The 20,414-nt window shown below is 36.4% G+C and overlaps 1 protein-coding gene across 1 annotated transcript in view; it reads left to right on the top strand.

Moving 5' to 3' along the window:
- Positions 1–20,414, top strand: part of LOC145765290 (dual oxidase 2-like) — a 38,137-nt gene that overhangs the window by 13,243 nt on the left and 4,480 nt on the right. The window contains exons 12-30 of the mRNA XM_082577092.1: positions 245–400; positions 894–1,075; positions 1,617–1,738; positions 2,295–2,444; positions 8,001–8,167; positions 8,672–8,833; positions 9,305–9,490; positions 10,336–10,567; positions 11,293–11,386; positions 11,979–12,154; positions 13,177–13,197; positions 13,924–14,023; positions 14,484–14,701; positions 16,556–16,786; positions 17,222–17,405; positions 17,638–17,761; positions 18,291–18,470; positions 18,947–19,117; positions 19,305–19,463. Of these exons, the coding sequence (XP_082433218.1) occupies positions 245–400; positions 894–1,075; positions 1,617–1,738; positions 2,295–2,444; positions 8,001–8,167; positions 8,672–8,833; positions 9,305–9,490; positions 10,336–10,567; positions 11,293–11,386; positions 11,979–12,154; positions 13,177–13,197; positions 13,924–14,023; positions 14,484–14,701; positions 16,556–16,786; positions 17,222–17,405; positions 17,638–17,761; positions 18,291–18,470; positions 18,947–19,117; positions 19,305–19,463 (3,015 nt within the window). The remainder of the gene's footprint in view (positions 1–244; positions 401–893; positions 1,076–1,616; positions 1,739–2,294; positions 2,445–8,000; positions 8,168–8,671; positions 8,834–9,304; positions 9,491–10,335; positions 10,568–11,292; positions 11,387–11,978; positions 12,155–13,176; positions 13,198–13,923; positions 14,024–14,483; positions 14,702–16,555; positions 16,787–17,221; positions 17,406–17,637; positions 17,762–18,290; positions 18,471–18,946; positions 19,118–19,304; positions 19,464–20,414) is intronic.

Genomic DNA, 20,414 nt, shown 5'->3' with positions numbered 1-20,414 from the left:
TGGGAAGAATTGTTTTACAAAGAATTAACTTTACGAAGAATTGCTTTACGAAAAACTGTTTACGAAGAAAACGTCGGACACCCTCTCACTAGTGCGGAAGGCGTAGTTGGCTATATTGAGAAATGTGAGAAACTTTTCATCGCATTCCCCGTTGCTTGGATTGAAGTATGACAATTAGCTTTAATTATTGACAACATCATACCAGATTGTATCAAGATCAACACAAAAACTTTGTGATTTTCAGAGAGGTCGTGATCATGGTCTTCCTGATTACAATACCGCAAGAAAATCGTTAGGAATGGTCCCAAGAGCAACGTTTGAAGAAATCAATCCGGAGCTGTTTAGTAGCCAAACCCACATGACCCCACCTCCAAACAGTCAGGCAGAAACAGGAGCTGAAGTAAGTTGTCAATACGATAACTTTAAAGTCAAAGCTTGATGCCACTTATTTATCACCAATGCATAGCACATTAGGGACAGTCAGAAAAATTAAAACAAACTGCTACCGACCAAGAAATGTTAGCAATGAGGACATTTCCATTTTCCAGGTAGCTTGAAACCAGTAACTAAAAACACCTGAGGTCCTTCTGCACCCAAAATTTGAAAACCAATGCATTGAAACATTTTAAAACCAGGGCTGTTGAATGTTAAGGGCTGGTGAACCACTGACACAAATATTACAAAAATGACAGTAAACCGTCGATTAACAACTCAGACTTGACAAGAAAATGCATTATCAAATGTTCCATTGAAATGGTATTGACCTATTTAAAAGAATCTGCAATCAACTTTTGTTTTAAGCCAGGACAAAGTCTTGTGTGTGCCACATTCAGTTGAAAATGTTTTTCATCCCTTTTGTAAACTATAAGTTAATTAAAATGCATGTTTCTTAGGTTTTACAACGACTTGAAGAAGCTCATGGTGAGGATATTAGCCGAGTAGATGTTTGGACTGGAGGGCTGCTGGAGACGGTTGAAAGAGGTCCAGGAGAACTCTTCCGCCAGATTATTTTGGATCAGTTTCTTCGAATTCGAGATGGTGATAGGTTTTGGTATGAGGACTACAAATCTAATGGGTGAGTTTAAAAAGCTTTTTATAAAATCAATACGCATAAATTCGAAATTAGGCTACTAGTTTGACCAATAGGCTACGTAAAGGATGTTCCACGATTCAACATTACTAAAAGATAATGAATTAATTAATTGAACATATTCTTCACTGACCACGCATGTTGTTTGCAAATCAAAAGACTAACGAATTTTCAATTACGCCAGCTCTTTGTGCAGCTGACAAATTTATTCCTTTTTTGATTGAAGACATTAATGTTACCTTGCAGATGTGAAATCAATGTAAAAAGAACAAAACTTTTCTAGCTGAACACTTTCACTTTTTGAATTATAAAGTTAAACAATAATTGTGTTCAATTAAACAGTAATTAACTTAAAATTAAACATTAATTTTATGACGAAAGTATAGGCTACCACCCAGACATCAAATCGGTCGTTCTTTAGATTGATTCATTACTTTACATTACATTTACAACGTCTGTAGACGTTGAATCAATACAAAAAATTCCTGATTTATTGTCTATAATTGAAACTAACATCATCTTTCAGACTCCTCGATGAGAACCAGTTCGAATTCGTGTCTAACACTACCATCCGTGACGTCATCTTGCGTACCAATCCAAGCATGACCGAAGATGACATTCAGAACGACCCGTTTGGTTGGAATCCTGGTGAGAAAGTGTTTTTGTTATTTTGCAATCTATATCTAACAACTTACCTTCCCCGTAATTCAATGACTGAGCACTTGACTTGTCAGACAAAATGTAGATCAGGCAACCGTTCAACTTTCAACTTTTGAAATGCGCTATTTGAAAGCTCATTTTGATCTTGCTGCTACCTTGAAATACAAAGAGCATGTTTGGTAGAAGGTAATTCATTACTCAAAACAACAACCCGTTAACTATGACTAAGAACTTCACGTTCTCTAACTCTGTGATTTAGCCTTCCATAGGCTTACTAAACAACAGAGCCAGGAGAAAGCACTTTTTTGGCTTAATGTAAAATTCGAAGTTTTTATATAGAAATTAAATTGCAGTTCGTAGTCTCATTTCAGCTTTTTTCCCGAACACAAAGGCCTTTTGCTTTTTTCAATAAAGCCTTTACAAGGGTAAGCAAAACTGTTACGGTTCCCTTTAAACTGAACAAGGTTGGTTTATTTTTCAAAGATAAATACAATTTGAATGAATCAAGCCCTGAAGACTGTCTTTTCACTCGTTAATTTCACAGACACTGACAACAGAACGTTCTGTCCCCAACCGATGCAGTTGAATGAAACCGACATGGAAGCCTGTACTCCGCCTCAACGGTTTGATTACTTAGATGGAAGTCGAGTGTCTTTTGCCCTCAGCTTCACTGCCATTGGTCTCTTTGCTTTGCGTAAGTTGATTTGTACCATCAGAAGATGAAGACTTTAAATTTTTGGTGGATCAAATTTATTTTTCTACATAAAATTACTGGAAAACCTAGATGGTTTCTAATGGCATCTTTTCATATGGTAATTTTGCTTATTAAATTCTTGGCACACATTCTGTATTAACACTGAGACTAAGTAAACAGTGCTTGGTTATATTCTGATGAAGTTTTTCATGTAGGCCTAGGCTACTAATATAGCGCGACTTCCATCGCCATAGTCGAATGCATAGCCAGGTGGTGAGCGCCATGGCTCGGCGTTCAAAAGGTTGTCAGTTCGACACCGCTCAAAATCACGATGCTGTGTCTTTGGCAAGACACTTAAAGGCACGCCTGAAGGTGGTTACAAAGATTGGCTTCTTTCCCGTCCACTTAAACTAAATCCTCAACTATTTAACCAGACCTGCTCAGTGCTCACACTGTAGCCTACAAACGAAAGGTTTTTTTATAAAATGTTAGAGTTAAGATATGATAACATGTTTATATTTACCAAGTCATGAGGGAGAGGTAATACAACTGTAGACCTCTCACTATACTAGTTTGATTACACCTCTAGTTTAATAGACCTCTCACTTTGTTTGTTTAATTATTTGTTTTATATGCAATAGGCTAAGTATACGTGTCATATTCAGAGATGGGCAAGATCACCAGTATTGGTGATCTTGAAGATCAAGATCAAGATCACCAAGAATAGGTGATCTTGAAGATCAAGATCAAGATCACCAAACTAAGTGATCTTGAAGATCAAGATCAAGATCGTGATCTTGAAGATCAAGATCACTTTCAAGATCACTTTTTGTGTACTTGAAAAAAAATGAAGTTTTTGGTCAATGATGTTGCAAAAAATAGTTACTATACTGTATATAAGCAACCCGGGTAAAGGTATATAGTTGGTATTGCTAACTTTTACCTTTAACTACTCGATCGCTGGCCTAAGAATTGTAATGAGTTAGTGACTGTTGCTATTAGGCCTATCAATTGTTGACGTAGATTGCGTAGAATCGCAACGTCACCCCAAGGCCGAGGTTAATTACAATAGTAGCCTACTGAAAAAGCAATTAGTTTTATGCTTTTTATTTATAATAAATAAATAATAATAAAGTTTAACTGCATCATTTTTTACCAAATTTTTGTCTGCTTTATGTTGGAGTTTTTATTCGTGTTACTAAGTTGTTTTAACTTTTACTGTGTTATGTCAATGTTTATTGCACCATTTACCCATCTGGCAACCTTGATACTGTTGTCTGCTATCAAAAAAGTTCCAGAGGTTTGCGGTCAAACAAACCGCTCCATACTCAGACCGTAAACAAGTCTTGGTCTGGTTGATTTGCTGCAATAAACCACTTTACATGACCAAAGTCGGCTAGAGTCCAGATTTTTTAACACCGCCATTCTACACTTTTGAAACATCTAAAATTGGGTCAAAGAAAGCAAACATTTCTTTAAAATTCACACATGGAAATTGTGAACAAAGTTAAATCATTTTTTATTATACGTCAACATAAAGTACACGGAAGTTGACTTATTTATTATGACCAACACCGAAAACTTTTTCAATTTTGAAATGGCAACACTGACCAGATTAGATGGAGATTTTAAATCGTCTTTTGTTCGACACATACCAGATTAGCAGTGGCTTAATGTTAGTAGTCGCCACTAACTACTTTGTACAGTACAAGTTTTAAAAAAATGCCTCTATCTAGGAAGTAAACTTTAATTTTAAAGTGATCTTGATCTTATTGTTCTTCAAGATCAAGATCACACAAAAAAAAGTGATCTTAGATCAAGATCAAGATCACCAAAAAAAAAGTGATCTTGAAGATCAAGATCAAGATCACGATCTTGATCTTCAAGATCACTTGTGATCTTCAAGATCAAGATCACGCCCATCTCTGGTCATATTGCAAAAATTGTGAATAATTTTGCTCTTTCCCGAGCATCTGCTAAATTTAAACAACGTTCTATTTGGACATGTTCAAGCAGGGTGCACATTACCAGAATGAGTTGTAAAAACATGCTTGATCTGATAATGTTCTTATATAATTTTTATTCAAAATTCTTGTTGACATTCAAACTCTTCCGGACATTTACAATTTTACATAATAAAATGACTGACAAAAGCAGCGGTTGAGAACTATGCGGCATGAATTAGTGATGCGATGCTGATGAGCCCACCCCATGGGCGAAACACGTGTCTATCGCTGTCAATTCTTGCTACACTCGATTGCCGAGAAACAAATTTACAACCCAGCTCAACATCTGCGTCAACCAGGGCCGGATTTACCAATAGGCTAGGCAGGCTGAAGCTTAGGGCCTCAACGTCCAGGGGCTTCGAAATTCGATTTCAAAGTTTGTAATTCTTTTAAAAACTTGACAAGTTTAAACCCTACCTAAAGTACCTATATATATCAAGCTTTTCAGATTAGAAAATTCTATACACAAGTTGCAAACAGTCATTATTACGTCGTTACTCGTTTGCATCATAATAGAGGCAATTATTGCGCGCTTTCTGCTGGAAGCTTCTATGTTAAAGTGCCGCAGTCTTCTCTGCAAAAAACAATATGAAATAATCTAATGCAGTGGTTCCCAACTCGTTTTTAAGGCGACCCATTTAAAAAAAAATGCGGTTCGATAAAATCTTGCGACCCAAGCAAATTGTCGTAGTATTTTAAAGCCATACAAGATGGCGTTGCAAACAAACAGCACTACAAAAGCAGTAACTTTTTCCGAAAATAATATGTTTATCAAATCACTAATGAGATAGCTGTGCTGGCTTGCTATCATTGAGTTTTTGAAATTGAGGCGTTATTTTGCTTAGCCACTTGTCGGCTTCAACTTTCAGCCGGTTTCGCTGTTTAGTTTTCAATGCAGACATGGCGCTAAATCCAGTCTCACAAAGCCAAGTTGTTGCAAATGGAATCAGTTTTTGAATCACTAAATTTGAAACTGTGGGATACGCTTTGTACATGGAAGTCCTAAAGTGGATGTTTGCAGAATCTTTGGGGTATTTGTCTTTGAAGGACGCAAAAGAAATACGATTTGCTGCTTTTGTCGTTATGTCCATAAACTGTTCTGCAACATGGATGGGAAGTTGAGGCAGATCGTTTCCAACAAATGGATCAATTATCCAATCATTTTGGCTATTAAGTGTTAGAGATTCTCCATAGTAGTGCACAAACTTTTTGGCAAACTGTTCCAGGTGTCCAATTATGGTTTGCTTAATATCAACTTCCTTGCCACAAATATATTGCGTTAGCTGAGGAAATACATCGTACTCATCTTTGGTGACATAACATTTCCAGAATAAAAGTTTTTTGTCGTAAGCAGAAACTTTGGCAGCGCAATCAATCACCGCTAAACCGTTGCCTTGCATAGATAAATTTAGAGAATTCAGAGAGTCAAATATATCAGCAAGGTAAGCAACTTTTGCGTTGAAATCTTCTTGCAAAAACTTCTCGGCTAATCTCACAAGTTCTGTTGCTTCCGGAAGATAGCAATTTCCTCCCACAAATTACAAACTCGCTTCAGGACACGACCTCGTGACAACCATCGCATTTCTATGTGCAGCAGCAATGCTTGATTTTTTTGTTTGTCGTATCCAGGCTTACACCCGGTCACCGGGTGTAAGCAATGCTTGATAATAATCAGAATCCATGTCAGTGCACAAAGACGAAAACAAACGCCGATTTAGTGGACTTGCTTTTATGAAGTTTACACACTTCACAACATCATTCAACACTTCGTGCTGCTCTTGAGACAGCTTTTTTGCAGCAAAGGCCTCACTGTGAAGAAAGCAATGAGTCCATACAGCACTTGGGGCTTTGTCTTTGATGCGTTTTACCACATCAGACTATGTGTGGCCCAACGTGTGGAAAAATTTGTCATGGTTTGTCCTACATAGTGTTCGTGACATATAGTGCACGTTGCAATGTATATCCCGTAATTTTGGCAAGTTAATTTATGTTTGAGACTGAAACTTTTGTTGGGTTTACGTTTAATAATAATATTACCAATAATAAAAACGAAAACTGTTAAAACTTCTTGCACCACGATCATGCTACAAAGCTTTCCGATGTCTCGACATGAAACGCTTCATGACTTGTGTTTATATTTTCCAGTTTTGTGATCGATCTTTTCACGTTTTAATTTTTTTTTATTGTTATTTTTTCGTCGAAGATACAATATGCCTGAAAAACAAGCGACCCAAAAAAATAATCAGGCGACCCAACTTTGGATCGCGACCCATGTGTTGGGAACCACTGATCTAATGGTTTTCTTGGAAAATCTAGTGTTTTTTTTTTAATTTTGAGAGTGGCAGCATCAACTTTCCTTCTGTTGTTAACGAAGAAGATTTAGATGATTTGCAGGAAGAATAGGGAGCTTTGCCTCAAGCGTGCAATGCTCTGCAATCTGCATGATAGTGATAACCTTAGCCCACCAGAGTTTTGGCTAAAACTGAAAATGGACAACCAAGGTTTAAAACTTTTAAAGGAAGCGTATCCGGAAGATGTTGACCCGAGTCCCGAAACTAACTGATGAACTTCTATGTGCAAGGAAGACTGTTTCTAAGCTTAATGATCACTAACTGCTCAGGAGAGAGATCTTTCTCAAGGCTCAAAAGCATCAAAAATAAACTGAGGTCGACAATGTCTCAAGTTGCATGATTTTGCTTTGACAAAAGCTAGAAAAAAAAATTTGGTAGCCTAGTGTTAGGCTACTCTATTTGATTGCTGTAACTATTTCTTATGTCCTCGTAAACATTGGCGTAGCCAGGGGAGGAGGTTGGGGGTTTCAACCCCTCTTTTGGCACGCGTGCGACGTCATGATATTGAGAATGATGCTTTCAGTCTCTTTATGTCTCTAAAACAAAGCTTGCCTAATTTTAAACGAAACTGCATTAAAAGAGCGAGTTTTGCCAATACCAAACATTCAAATATCTCAGCCAGGAAGTAACAACAAGAAAACATAGAGACTTAGCTTTATTTCCGAAAAATGCCGAAGAAAACATGATCTTATCCTTTTGCTATGCCACCGGACGGTATCATTTCACAGGAATATTCATACCCACATTTTTATTGAAAATGCTCTCAGAATGCACCAAATTCAAAGTAATTTTTCAAAATTTTCTGGGGGAGGCCTCCAGAACCCCGCTGCTGGGTGTCGTTTTAGGCAAAAACGCCGTCAAAAAAAAACCTTTCAAAATTCCTGGCTACGCCACTGCTCGTAAATAAACTTTACAATTATTGTAACGGTTGTTTGATCAGAGAAATTAAAATTAAAAGCAAAACTGCTTTAACTAAATTTTTATTCTTTTAATTAAAAATTTGCACCCATAAATGTGGAAAATTAAAAGAACGAAGAGTTTAATACACTCATATTTTTAACATTAAGCAATGACATGTGATGTTGTTTAGAGAAAATTTCTGAGCTCAAAATAGGGAGGGGCCTCACAAATGGAATAGCCTAGGGCCTCTCACGGTCTAAATCCGGCCCTGGCGTCAACGCTTGTGTTTTCTGTTTCAGTGACAATCTGTTTTCTGTTTCTGCTCGGTAAGCAAGCAGAAAAACGAAAGCTTCAAATGAAGAAGAAAACGGCAGCAATCAATAAGAAAAAAAGCACTCAACAAAGTGGGGAAGAATTTGATATTGCGACTGAGATTCTTGGACAGAAAACCAATAGAGAAGTTAAAGTACGTTAAGTGTGCGGGTTCATTTGTGTTCTTACATCCGTAGCCTACACATATTTTGAACTAATAAATAATAATTAACATATTCCAGTTCTAAACGCTTGTTGTGTTGCTAAAGACGTATCTAAAGCTTTGTGCCTTTGGACATCAAAGTTAAGAGAAATGGATTCACCTACTACTATATAACTAGGATTGTGCCATGCTTATGAAGAAGAGTGTGATCAATGACCTCGTTTTTTTGCTTTTAGGTGGCTCATGAGCTGATTTTTAATTTGCCAATAAACTAATGGCATGTCTAAGTGAGAGCAGCTGGTTCTATGATTGTATTGTCTTTTGCTGCTTGTTTGTTGTGTTATATTTCTAGTATTTATTACTGTACACAAGTGTACACCATCTTATTATATTACACACAAAATAAAAAGGTCAGTGTTATTTCTGCTCTGCCAGTTAGCATCCTGCATATGCCACATGGCTTACGCTGTGGTAAATATAGCATTTTAATTTTAGGTGAAACTTGGCCCTGGAAAAACAATCCAAGTGAAAGCCATCAGCGGAAGGCTGCTGAGGACAGTTGACTTGAATAAATCCGAACAAATCCAACTGTCCCGATCATACAACAGCGGTCGTGACACAATGTTCCTGAGAGCATCTGGAGACACTCATGATTTGGTAAGTACAGATTTTCTTATACAGGTTTTTTATGCAATTTGTTTTCTCGAACAGTTTTTTTGTGTAGTATGCTATAGCTTACATAGGAAACGTTTGAAAAAGTAGTTGTCGATCTACCACAGTAGTCATTGTATACTTCAGCATTAGCATAAAAAGTAAAGTGTTGCTTATCGATTTGACCAATTTAATTTAATTTTAATCGTTATTAAAAATGTTATAGCTCACACTCTTCACTGGTATAGAAAGTTTTGCAAACACACTTAAAGTGTCCTACACTACTTTTGAAATGCTTCTTTTGGCATGCCAAAATGACTGCAGCTTATTGCCAATATAGTTACATTGAAGATAGTAAGACATATGACAAAGCCAAGAAAGCAAGGTCAAGCAAGTTCATGCTTGCACCACAAAAAACTTTGTTTGATAGCACCTTTACATACCAAAGAGCAAATCTAGTTTAATCTTGTTTTGCAGGTTCTCCGTTTCAACGACGGTGAAGAAAGAGATAGTTTCATAGTCCGATTGAAGACTTTCCTTCAAGGCGCCGGATTAGCGTTTATCGAAAACGAAGTGTCACTCAGCCAGTTGATGGCGCAAGCGAGTACCAAGGAAATGAGAGATGAATTGCTTCAACGCTTCTTCAAAACAGCCTTGGCCGCTGTATGTAAACTACAAAAATCGCATTTTGAAGTTGCTTACTCAAAAAGCGCTTCATTATTTTTTTATACCTCTAGCTCAAGCATGCCACTTGTAAGCTCTCATCTTTTATTTTGTATTGTTAATGTTAAGGTGAACTGATCATCACAAGATGTTGTACCCCGACCCACTGTAGATAGGCCGGTCACCTTGTATTTGGAAACGTTTAGCTAACGGGCATTTGATCAAGAGGTTGTACTGTAAAACTGTAGGAGTGGATTATTTATTTAAACAAATTCAACACTTTGCTGGCAATCTTTCTCCCGCATTGCTTTACTGTAGCGTTCACTACACAGCAGGTATAGACTACAGACCAATATCACCGGCAGAAAAATCCAAAAAATTTACAAACAGATTCTATATCAATAAGTCTTCTAAAGAAGCGTATACTGCATAGGATAGCCTACAGCAGCAAATTATGTTGCTTAAAAAAGCTGCTTTCTAATATTAAATAGTCCACTAGCTTTGCACCGAACCGGTCAGAAACTATTCCTGACATTACTGAATACAAGTTATATGCAATACATCAACTTTTGAAAACGACATTAAATTATTGGTTGTGGATACGTTTTTAAATTATGGTTAAAGAAAGTTACCTCTTCACCAAAATTGTATTTTTAAATTAAGTCCACCAACTTCTGTAAATGCAACATAAGTTGACTTTGATCAATTGGCATTTTATCAACAGTAAACCACTAATTAATACATTCCAACTACAATATAATAAACAAACATATTTAGTCTACCTTTGTAGCCTACCCCTAAAAGTTCATTTTCTTGATAACTGATACATCACTTTTCAATTGTAGTCAGTGAAGCTAGAAAGAGACAGCAACCAAGAAGGGATTACGGAAATCGAAGCGTCCAGAGAATCACGAAAGTTTATTCATGTTGAATTGAGCAAACAGGAATTTGCGGAGTACCTGAAACTGAAACCCAGCAGCATGTTCGTCGAACAGATGTTCAATACAGCAGACACTGACCAAAGTGGAGCCATTTCATTCAGAGAATTCTTAGATATTATGGTCTTATTTACCAAAGGTACGTTTTTGATTATTGAAATGTATGTGTAGTTGTTGAAACAAACCTGTTGTTTACAGCAAGGTAACCTATTTGGAAACCCAGTAAGCCTACCGGGTGTTTGTCAACCTAGTTGGGGAATATTATTCAGTTGTTCAGACTTCCCCAAAACAACACAGGCTATTTTTTGGCTATTTGCTAAATAAAAAGTAGAAAAAAGTATTGAGAAAACTATTGTTTATTTCTATTAGTGTATTTAAAACTTAAACTGGATATTTTTTTGATATATAAAGTATATGCAAGCTTGTATTAGAAAACAAAATACAAACTGTCAAATTAGTCAAAGAAAGTTATAGCCTATTATAATAGCATTAATAATTATTAATAGGGTGGATTGATTAAGGGGCATTAAGTATAAATATGCTGGGAAAAAACACTGGACATAAAGAATACTGATAGGGTAATTACAACAATATGAAATATTGCAGCTCCTTAACATTATCAAATGAAGACATATACACTATACAGCGACCAAACCAAAAGGGATAATTTTATGAGATAGTTTTACGGGCTCGTAACATTTTCAGGGGTCCAAGAACTTGAATTCTTTATATATAGTGCGTTTATTTAGTGGCGTAGCGTCTTGATTTGGGGCCCGAAGATCTTATTGGTATTGGGCCTAATTACCCCCTTAACGGCCTTGTACGTAAGTAGGTACACAACACAATCAATTGCATATGTTCTAGGTTCACCACAGGATAAAGCCAAACTAATGTTTGATATGTACGACTTGGATAAGAGCGGAAGCCTTTCGGTCACAGAGTTCAGAACCATGCTGAAGTAAGCAATTAAAAATATAAACACTTCGGTGCTATATCAACTAATCAGTATTACCCTAATGTATTCGGCATATTGGTTGTGGGATCTGGAAAACATGGATCTGATGTTTTTCATTCTCAATCAACGTTTATTTGTATACGTGGATATAATCGGGGCAGTGTTAACAGCCTGAGTTTACGTTTTTTTGCTTTTCTTCTTTTTGACTTTTCCTTGAAGCGTTATTTGCTCAATGGTAGTTGTTTGTATTTCTGATCATCACAGCAAAAATGATACTTGTTATAACCTACCGTAGTTACAAATTTAAAGCGATGAGTATACTGTACCTTACAATGCAAAGATATAAAGACATAATGCAAAGATGTAACTTTTATATTTATGGCGATCACAATACAATACAATGTAAGAGTGATATAAAGCATATCGGTATTTAAAAGGTAAGAAGACAATTTAGAATAACGTACAAGTGCAAGCTTAAAGCAAAATGACTTTCATGACTAAGCGATTCCTGTTCTGGCTTTAACCGAAAACGTTGACCCCCATTAAACGTAAAACAATGCATTTGAGCAATAACGTAAAAAACGCGATGTCAAAGGTCCATGATGGAAATGGTGAATGCCTCGGTGGCTGCTGAGCAACTAGATGACCTTGTCAACACTATGATGTCATCTCATGGGTTCGGAAACAAGCAATCTCTTTCTCTCCAAGACTTCCAAACTCTCATGTCCAAGTACAATGCGGAACTCAGTGATGCTTCTCTCCAGACACCAAGTAATAAAGTTGTCGCATATACAGTAGTCATAGACTGTGTAGGCTATAACAAATCTCGTTTTCATCAATTTTTATGTTATTATGTCTATATATTAGAACATCAAGATGTTGTATAGGACATCAAGGTGTTATAGACGTCAAGGTGTTATATAATAGTAGATTACTTCACAAGGTAGATTTAAACGATCTGTCTTAGCCTGATGCTGCGAGTTTGCTGTGGCAATAGTAAGTTGCGCAAGCTTTCGGAACACAGTTCCCTAGTCATGTGCTATGATGAACTGATGAACGATCATCATAGCACATGACTAGGGAACTGTGTTCCGAAAGCTTGCGCAACTTACTATTGCCACAGCAAACTCGCAGCATCAGGCTAAGACAGATCGTTTAAATCTACATTGTGAAGTAAGCTACGATCATGCTGCTAAAAGCGAAACTCAATCAATTGCATAATAGTAGATGACGGTACCTAGCTAACTCAACAATTCATTTATAGCCTGTCGCGCTAGTCTCAGAGTCGTACAGATAGGATCATTGTTGATAATATTTCAATGTTAAAACGTAACAATTCTATTTTATTGGTATAAAATACAACACTAATAAAATCGAAGTCGTTACTTTTAGGTGGTAGAGACTAGTGTTTTATTATTACATCACACACCTTTATTTTGATCCTAAAGCCGCTCATAGATTCAAAGGCTATTGTTATACTGTGTGAAAACTTTCGTACAATTTTAGCTTAGTGATATCCTACTCGTCACCAGTAAAATTATTCTGTAGTCAATATAATAACAGATATCATAGAATCCATGGAATCACAAGTCATGGAAGTCAATTCTATAATGACTAGCTATTGCAGCGTGAAGGCTACGCGATAATTAAGAATACTTGTGTTTGGAGAAATAAATTAAAGTAGCTTACTTTCCATTGGTCATTTTTGGTAGTCTACTGCTGTTCCGTTTTTGTTTAATTGTTTCCGGATTTTTCTAGCAATAAACTAAATGACCTGACATTATTTTTTTAAGCGGACAGCGGACAAACCTCAGGTGAAATCCTTGATTCAGAATTATTAACCTGATGAAATTTCTGAAATGATTGATAATAATTTTAATACTATTTACGAATTAAGCCAATAGCTTGCAGAAATACATTGTGATTACCAATGAATTTACTAATAAGTAACCTTGCTTCTAATTTTTACATTATTTAATTCATGGATTCTTCAATCGTTTTCTGTTAATTCAAACGCTAACACACTAACCAATAAAAATACGTTATAAATAAAACACAGTTTCCTTTTCTTACAAATAATTAAAACAATTTCCTTTCAAGAAGATGAATTGAAACTAACCTTGCATGTTTGATTGCTACAAAAATATAAACCCATGAGTATAACTTTATGCTACCTCCTTTATTTTTAATAATTGGCTACAGCAATTAGCTAAATTCATTAGAAATAGATTCATTTCTAGTTGACAAGTGAAATCATAAGCTTTTAGTTTTGTGACCCAAGCTTCAAGTTTGAATGTATCGATTGTCATGGTGAAATTATTATAGAAGTTATATGCACATGACGGAAATTAATTTAAATTAAATTTTTGACTAAAGGATATTGTATGCTAAATCTGACCAATAAAACTTAGCTAAAGCATGTCAAAATAGTTACCTCTGGTGCTTCCCTAACTAACTTTGCACATGAATGGAATGCACACGCACACTTCGACAGTCACTAAACTTCTGCTGATTTATATAAAAATACTATTACCATTCAGGAATTGACAAGAATCGCCAGCAAACTGTGATGCATTCTGCTCCTGCTCGTGAGAACAGGGGGGTGAGAGCACGCCGGACCGTCAGAGCATACGCTGACAAGTAAGTTGTTTGGTTACATCTTACACAGAAGCAGTTTTCAGTAGTAGTCTTGTATTTCCTTGTTGGGGTAGATATTTTTGTATTTTGTTGCCTGGAGATAGACTTAACTTCTTTATAGAAATGATGCAGCGTGTCATTTTATTTTCTCACTTTTCTTGTTCGATATTTCTTTTTTTTTTATAAAGTTTATGGTTTCTAAATTTTGTTTTTATAGCTTGCATGTTAGTGAAAATATAAACCAAAAAAATGACCAAATAGCTTAAAATGTAACGTAGTAGTTTGCTTAGTGCCATTAATGATTCTTGATATTTACAGTGTGTAGATTGAAAGGTTGTTTAGGATACAAGCTGCAAAACATGATTTGCATACCCAACTATAGGCTACTTGCTGCATTCTTTAAAATCTTTACGGCTTTATGTAAGCGAATTGACATCAAAAAATGAATTGATTCTTTTGGCAGGAGTAAAAGTTCATCCGCCGGAACAGGAGGCATCCGCAGTAGAGCAGATCGTAAATCAAAGATCAGAGTCGATGTCCAAAAACGAACGTACGAGAAAAGTCCATTTTGGCAGAAGATCTACGCTATTGAAAACTACATTCAAAACTACCGTCTTCAGATCTTTTGGTTGGCTCTGTACATGATCGTCACAGCAGCTATTTTTGCTGAGCGCTTTTATTGTAAGTTATAGACTTGATGAAAACTTAGATGGTCTTGACAAATGAATACCTGAAAATGAGAATGGCCCAAGTCCAAGTGATACTATTTTGAGAAAATCAAAAAAAAACTTCACAATTTTTTTTTTTTTGTTAAAGATATCCAAGCCTGGTTAATGTGGGTAGTTACTCATGGGAATAGACAACAAAAAAGCTGTATTGTGTGTTGCTGTGCGTTATAGTTTATGCGGTGCGGATCGTCAAACTCACTGGATTTGAACCCTTCTTATATTCAGGACCTCACAAATTTGTAATGCACTGCGCTTTGCTTGAATATATTGATAGATAGCACCTTGCCCACTGGCGTAGTAACCCCCCTGCAGTCGCAGGGGGGCCCACACCTAAAGAGCTCCACGTTTAAGGGCCCCCTCTCGAGGTTGAAGACCTTTTTTGTTTTGAAAAACAACTTTCTGGGACTAAAAACGGAGCGTTTCTTAGCTGAAGATGCAGTGACAAAAGCCACGCAGGGGGAGGAGGCGCTCTCACTAGGTACGCCACTGACCTTGCCCCATTGTCATATCAAAATACATTCATCATGAAAGAAATCTGAGACTTTTGTTATGTACAGTAAAAGCAGTTTTTCAGTTCATTGCGTAAGATAAAAGCAGTTTGTGTAAAAAGTAACTCTTTAGTTTTCATAGTCTAAGTTTCGTGCATCAAAGAATGCATCTTCCGTTGTAACGAGTTGGTCTATCATGTCTCTTGTTTCTTGGCGCAAGTATTTTTTCAGTTTGATAACATCTTGCTTCTTTGCAGCCTTAATCGGCACTTGGCTAGTATAGCACTGACTATAGCTTCTAAGGTAGGAAGAGCGTTAGGCTTAAGGATCCGAAATTTATTTCGAACGAGTCCCATCATATTCTTTGAAACGTCAATTTATGAAAGAATGGCCTAAGAATAAGAATGTATATGGCCTAAAAATGTAAAAAAAAAATATTATGAAAGAATGGCCGAAGTCCTGGACTTGGGCCATTCTGATAATCATACAAATTTATTTGCCTTCGATAACACGTTTCAAAGCGTGGATTTGGACCTTTGATTTGCTCATAAGGTAGCTCTAGGCGTTAGTATTACGATGGTGGGTAAAACGCATTTTGCCAAAAATGTGGACTTGGACCCTTCTCATTTCAGGTATTCAAATGTAAGTCTACTAGACTAGAGGATAGACCATATTATTATGCCATTGACTGGCCCCAGAAAATGCAAAAAAAAGATGCAAAATTCAAAAACGAAATGTCTTGATTACTTCTGCGAAGATCTTGCTCCGGTTGTTGCAGTCCTGTTAAGGGCAATGTCACTGAATGATAATTGCGGCATCGAAATCCTTTTCTTCAATATCTTACCAGTTAGAAACTAAACTAAAAATCGAAAAAATACTACTTTTTGAATGTTTCAATTTGTTTAAAGGTATCAAGTATATCATACATGTTCGATCCAGTTGATGGGTGTACACCAACATTGGTATTATAAATTTAATTAAAAAATACAACTATTATGAACTGGTGAAACTTTTAAGTTCACCAGAAAATTTCACTTTATTACCAGGTGAAGGTTTTTACAATGGTGTTTAAAAGTTTTTAAATATACGTGGTACATCTTAAATTTTGAGGCCCTTAAATCTTGAGGCCCTAGGCTTCAGCCTTTCTAGTCTAATGGTAAATACGGCGCTGAATACAGCCACCTTTGAATATACAAAAATGCGAAAAAAAAAATGACCATTCTTCAAACGTTTTATAAACCAATTATATATTTATCTAAGTTATTAAAAGTTGGCTAATCTTACACAGAGACATAATAAATGCACGATGCATATTTTAGTTTTCTCTGTGGAGAGAGAATGGGCAGGCCTTCGTCGAATTGCTGGCTTTGGTGTGTCAATAACTCGTGGGGCTGCCTCAGCAATGATGTTCACTTACTCCTCGCTCCTCGTCACCATGAGCCGGAACACGATCACTGCTCTTCGTGAGACTTTTCTTCATCGCTTCATTCCTTTTGACTCAGCTGTGACAATGCATAGAATCATCGCCTGGACTGCTGTTCTGGTCACTGGTAAGATGACAACGTTTGTAGTGGAAAGATCACTCTTTTTAATGTGTAATGCTAATGAAGTGTTTGCGATGAAAGTGTGCGTCTACGTGAAGATGCAATTCGGTCTGAGATTGTGTGTATATGTATTCATAGTCACACAATATCAATCTTGTAGTTTCAGAGACGGAATTAAAACGCTTTGAAACTGAATATTTGTTTTGCACAATGCATTTCAAGGTCTAGATCCGTATAAACAAAAAAGTGAACTGATTTGTAGCTTATGCCTCTGTATTTTTATTAAATCTAAGTAAGTTTAAGTAGGCTGATGCTGCTATACTTTCTCAAAGGCCGTGCAGTCTGGAGCTGTACTGCGTTTAGTCAAAACTTATGCCTTCACATTTGTACCGTTTGATTAAAGTTAACATTCATAGCTAAACTAAATCATAATATTTTTAGCGATTCATATCATTGGACATTCTTGCAATTTCTATTCGATTGCGACTCAACCAGCTGGTGACTTGACCTGCCTCTTCCGCGACTTTTTCCGACCTAGTGACGTATTGCCCAAGTTCCATTACTGGTGCTGGCAGACTATTACTGGAATCACCGGAGTGATTTTGACCCTGAACCTTATTGTCATGTAAGGGATTTAACTCAAAAATAGTTGCGTTTTTTGCTTTTACTCTCAAGTGAAAATAGCTTATTAGTTCAACATATTTTCTCAATAAATAAACACCAAATAAATGCTTTTCGTACTTCGAAATTTAAAGTAATTAAGTCACTTCATACATACATAAGTAACATACAGTAAGCATACATGCATATATTGTCCTATGACTTTCCAACTAGCAGGTTTTTACTTTGTATTTAAGGTACACCTTTGCTACCCCCTATGCTCGACAGCACGTTTTCCAGTGGTTTTGGTGGACTCACAAATCTGGGTACTTTATCCTTTATCTTTTTATGATCCTTCACGGAAGTGGATTTTTGGTGCAGGTACTTCACCACTTTCAGTTCCAGATAATAATAATCATGTTTTATTTTGCGTCAATTGCGACAACATATACACAACAGTAGGCTACACTGTGATCACAGATGCGATACCAACAGACAACAAGAAGCAGCGAGATGACATAAAATTAGTTTTCGAGTCAGCTGATCCCCTTATTTTCAGTTGCCATTAAGTGTCTTTATGGATACTGTACACAGCCGCGTGCTCTGGAACGGTGTCAAACCCACGTTCTTGAAAACGTTCTTTTGAATGTCGCGTAGAGCGTAGATGATCTCACCACTCGGCCACCCAGCCGACGAAACCAGATTCATTTGCTTAGTCTGCATCAAAATTTTACTTTTTTAAGCTATAGCCTACTAAACTGAGAGGCCACAATAAGTTTGTATAAATTAGTGCCTTGCTTTAGGTTAGACCACTGTTTCCTTAAAGAAGCATCTCTAAATACTGTGGCAAAATGACCAAAAATAAAATATATAAGTTATAAAGCATCACATTAATGATGTTTTTGTATAGAACCCATTTACCTATTACTTCTTGCTGGGACCGCTCATACTTTACACGCTCGATAAGCTCTACAGCTTGAGCAGAAACAAAGCTGAGATATCGGTGGTGAACGCAGAGCTTCTTCCTTCCGACGTGACGTACCTTGAGTTCAAACGACCAACCAACTTTGATTACAAAGCTGGACAATGGGTAACAAGTTTGTTTGAGTAAAAATTTTATAAAAAAAAATATACTTCCACCTGGGAAGGACAAGATCAAAGCTTAAAGAAAAGTAGACTCTCAGTATAGGTTAATGGACAAAGTTTTAGGTTAACAATTATAGATCAAATTTCTTAAGTATTTGAGACAAAGATGTTATACAATGTCTTGCATGACGTTAGACGGAAGGCACTTAAAGGAATTATTTTTAACAAATTGAAATCATGAATATTAGCACTCACTGTATGGAAATGCTTAAAATAATAAACTTTTCGCTTTTGCTCTTTTTTTAAACAAACTACTAGCCTATAGATAACCTAATAATTATTATTTTTCTTAGTATTTTTACAATAAGTAAGGCAAACTTTTTGTGCCCTTTATGATATTTGGTTTACGTTATTGTTACTCCGTTCTTTGTAGGCTGTTTATTTTATAACAACAGAACTTATAAGACCATACTTGACTAGGTTCGGATTGCTTGCCTTGCTCAATCTCCTGGTGAATACCATCCTTTCACTCTTACATCTGCTCCGAGTGAAGACACTCTCAAGCTCCACATCCGTGCAGTTGGACCTTGGACAATCAACCTCAGAAACATTTATAATCCGGAAGTATTACGAGACGCTGCTTACCCTAAGGTACAAAAAAGTTTGGACCTTTTTTGGCTTTCACAACCTATGATATCCAAATCACATTGCGCAATTATTCGATTAATTTTTTTCTTACTCTTGCAAGTCTTAATACGTTGAACAGTATTGTTAACGTTTTTTCAACAAAAAAGTTTTAAATTTAGTTTCAATCTTTTCATTTTTATGATGATCTCAGCTTTTGGTTGACGGGCCATTTGGAGAAGGACATCAGGACTGGTACAAGTACGATGTCTCTGTGTTGGTTGGCGGCGGCATTGGTGTAACTCCGTTCGCATCCATCCTCAAGGATCTGATCAGTGTCACTCATTCTGGAACCAAGATTACATGCAAAAAGGTAGATTAATTTTTTCAGTAAATTCCTCAATTTAGTTTAATTTGCATAGTTTATTAGGCAATAGCAATCCGGGTCGCCATGGTTTAGGCCTAGGCCTATAGCCTACTGATTGTCATAATAAGTCCGTTCTGGATATTAGTTTTAGCCGATGCAACTTAAAACTTGGTCAGGCATGTTTCATATGGATCATGCCGTTGCTGCAGGTGTGACAATGATTTCGGAATTTTTAAGCCGTGGCCGCTGTTGAAATTCAATGTTTTTTTAGTAAAATACTTTCTAAATCCGATTTATAAAACGGCTAATATATGTCGCACGGTCTGACTGTCTGGCGTTCAAAAATTTCCATTGAGCATCTGTTATTCCACATCAATTTAACAATTACCACATAATCAAAAAAAATTGGCACTGCCAAGATGCTTGGTTGCGCCAGTTAATTCAGGTCGTTTCCTTGGTTGCGCTAATGAGTTTATTTTCATTTCTATTTAACTTTAAACTTTGAACTTTGAACTTTTAACTTTGAACTGACTCGCCTGAAATCAAGAACGATACTACACTTGTAATACAAACGAATTTATTTTCACTCGAGTCAGTTCAATCATAAACAGCTAAAAATCGATTTCGATCAACTAGCAGAGATCATGTTCAATTCAGCTGAAAGCAAACAGCACAATCAAAACTGTTTGCTTTCAGCTTAACTGAAGATGATCTAGCTGCTAGCTGATCGAAATCGATTTTTAGCTGTTTGTGATTGAACTGATTCGTGTGAAAATCAATTTGTTTGTATTACAAGACATGTAACCGAGTCGTTCATATCAAGTATTGTTGTGGTTTACACCTGCCTGAAGATTTTTAATTTCTTTGATACACTTCCCATACTTTCCCTTCGTTGATGTTGTCTCTGCGCTTTGGTAACAACATAGGCTTGTTATTGCTTTGCTAAAATAAAACTTA

This window comes from Aplidium turbinatum, chromosome 2 (genome assembly GCF_918807975.1).
Source record: "Aplidium turbinatum chromosome 2, kaAplTurb1.1, whole genome shotgun sequence".
NCBI lineage: Eukaryota > Metazoa > Chordata > Ascidiacea > Aplousobranchia > Polyclinidae > Aplidium > Aplidium turbinatum.
This window is presented reverse-complemented; position numbering and strand designations above follow the sequence as displayed.